Source organism: Triticum dicoccoides, chromosome 1A (genome assembly GCF_002162155.2).
Source record: "Triticum dicoccoides isolate Atlit2015 ecotype Zavitan chromosome 1A, WEW_v2.0, whole genome shotgun sequence".
In the NCBI taxonomy this organism is placed as follows: domain Eukaryota; kingdom Viridiplantae; phylum Streptophyta; class Magnoliopsida; order Poales; family Poaceae; genus Triticum; species Triticum dicoccoides.
The window spans coordinates 515,540,665-515,543,560 of NC_041380.1; the positions used below are offsets into that span (position 1 = coordinate 515,540,665).

Below are 2,896 nucleotides of genomic sequence, written 5' to 3' on the forward strand. Positions count from 1 at the left end.
GAATCTTGTGCAAGTTTATTACACCAAAGAGATTGTTCTGGAAGTACTATTAGAAATCTCCTCCATTCCATGAGAAAATCGACCAGAGTTCATTTGGAAATGGTGGAGTACTAGCAGCTAATACAAATCGAATTCGAATACATCATGATAACGAACCTACTAGTATTTTTGAACTAAAACCACGACAGGAATTATGGAACGAAGGGAGTACGTTTGTTTGAGAATGTAGCCTCTAAGAACATATCGGTTCTTGAACTGTGAAATGTAATTGATGAAAGACGTCATATCTCTGTCCGAGGAACCACCCACTTCAACAGCGGCGCGAGAAGCCTCCTTCAGCAGCGAAGCTCTCCTCCTCGTGCCCTCGCCATCACCACAGTCCATCAGCCTCTTCACGGTTTCCGCGATTTCCTCTCTACCAATGACGCCGTCGGCCCGGGCTTTCTCCTTGAGGCTGTACCCGACCTTCCACTCATCGACGATACGCCGGCTATTGATCGGCTGGTCGAAGGCTATCGGCAGAGTCAGCATCGGCACGCCGGCGTACAGCGCCTCCAGCGTCGAGTTCATGCCACAGTGGGTGATGAACCCACCAATGGAGGGATGGCACAATACTTTGAGCTGGTCACACCATGGGACAACCACGCCGTCGCTTCCACCACCGCAAGCCAAGCCCTGCACGCGGCCGCACGCGTCGCGCAGCACCCAAAGGAACCTGACCTTGCTCTGCGCAAGGCCGATGGCGATCTCGTCCATCTGGGCGGGCGACACCGAGAGGAAGCTGCCGAGTGAGACGTAGAGCACTGAGCTCGCCGGCTGTGTGTCCAGCCAAGTCATGTAGCCTTTTTCTTCCTCTGAATCGGCCTGGTTTTCTTGGAGTGCCAAGAAGGGGATGCAAGGACCAACGGCAAACACAGGGCAGGGGAGCTCTTGCCTGAGAAAGTCAATGGCGTTGCTCTCGAGTTCGTAGAATGAGGTGAAGATGACACACTGCGCTTTCCTCACATACGGGTATGCTTCAAGGATTTTGTCCAGCCTAATCTTGTCGGAGTGCGTGGGCTCAAGATCGGCAAGCCTGATCGACTTGAGTCCAGGAATGTAGTTTTCCATCAGACAAGGATCATCAGTGACATCTGCATGAGATTTCAGACTAATCATTTACAGTAATGTGCTGCAGAAATGTTTAACTAGAGAAAGAAGAACACTGCGCGTTAGCTACGAGAGGGACGAGGTAGCTGAGGTGTAGTGCTGGTACCGGTCATGTCAGCGCTACCGCCGGAAGCCGTGGGCAACCGGTCGAAGCGGTACTGCACGGAGAACATGGTGGCGCCGAGCGCCGAGAGGATGCACACGGGGACGCCCCGCCGGTTGCCGACGCGCACTGCCCCCGGCACGAACGTGTCGGTCACAATGGCCGCGGGCGCGGCCCCGATACGGTCGAGCAGGCGCTCGAACGGCGCCTCCATTTTGTTGTACACGGCGTCCACGAACCCGGCCCAGTCGGCGGCGCGGCCGTGCTCGGAGGGGATGACGTTGGGGACGGCCTCGAGGCGGACGCCCGGCGCGAGCGCGGGACCGCCGAGCAGGCCGAGCCACTCCTCGGTGACGACGACGGTGGCCGAGACGCCGTCGCGGGCGGCGAGGAGGCGGCACAGGTTCAGCATGGCGTTGACGTGGCCGCGGCCAGGGAACGGCACGGCCACGACGTGGCACGGCGGCACCGCCACGGAGCCCATTGCAGCTGGTTGGCCGGAACCTTGAAGCGAGAGACTGAGAGAGAGAGAGACGAACGGGGCGGCTGTGCGAACTGCGAACTGCGAATCGTGCCTCTGTCCGTGCGCCAACAAGTACTCCCTCCGTCCCGTCCCAGAATATAAGAACGCTTTTTGCACTAGCATTGTACTATCAAAAACGTTCTTATATTATTTTGGGACAGAGGGAGTAGTATCGTGGTGTGGTGGGCTTTTGGCGGCCGTATGGGCCTCGTGATCTGTAATGTGTCAGGCTATAGTGTGACTACGGGCTGGAATAGTACAGCCTACCACATGAGTTGCAACGGTCCTGCATCTGCATGGGCTGTCATGTCTTGTTCCAGTCCCTTTGTTTTCGAAATAGCACATGAGTTTTCCCTAAAAAAAAAGAAAGAAGTAGCACATGAGTCAGTGCTACAAATGACAGAGAGCATCTCTCTTCCTTGGCCACTCGTCGTTGCAGCTCGAACCTTGAAGTGAGAGACGAACTGGGCGGCTGTGTGAATCGTGACGGGATTCCGCCTCTGTCCGTGCGCCAAGTATCGTGCTGGGGTGGCGGCTTCTGCCTCGAGATCCGCCGCAAACCCAGTTGGAGTTTTTTAAGGGGGCAGTTGGCATTTTTGGGACTCTGTGCGCGCGCATACAGGCCCTAGAAAATGATCCGAAGATGTACTTTATAGGGAAAACTTTATTTTTGTCACTCTAGTTTTTTTTCATTTTATGTATGTCATTTTAGAATTTGACATCTCACTTTTGCTGCTCTTAGCTTTTGACAATACATCATAAATGTCATTCCATAGAAAAATGATAATTTTTTATTTCACATTTATCACTCTTAGCTTTTGACAATTCATCACAATTGCCACTCTGAAAATTTTGCTTTTGCCACCGAATGACAAAAGTGAATATTGTCAAAAGCTAAGAGTGACAAAAAATAAAATGTCAAATTCAAGAGTGACATAAGCAAGGTGGGCAAAAACTAGAGTGGCAAAAACAAACTTTTCCCTTCTTCCTGGGTGCGTCTCTGTCTCCTCGCCTTGTCAACACCCTAATTAGACCGGGCCAGTAAATATAGTTCGCCCGTTTCGTTCTTTTTTACTTTTATTTTTTATTTATATTTTAGAATATTCTAAATACATATGTAT

The 2,896-nt window shown here is 52.0% G+C and overlaps 1 protein-coding gene across 1 annotated transcript; it reads right to left on the reverse strand.

Moving 5' to 3' along the window:
* Window positions 1-1,807, reverse strand: LOC119284841 (UDP-glycosyltransferase 87A1-like). Its single transcript, XM_037564008.1, has 2 exons — window positions 1,256-1,807; window positions 1-1,133 (listed from the first exon to the last, which is right to left on the reverse strand). Exons 1-2 carry the CDS (start codon window positions 1,734-1,736, stop codon window positions 160-162), a joined length of 1,455 nt encoding a protein of 484 aa, XP_037419905.1. The 5' UTR covers window positions 1,737-1,807; the 3' UTR covers window positions 1-159.
* Window positions 1,808-2,896: the final 1,089 nt, after the last annotated feature.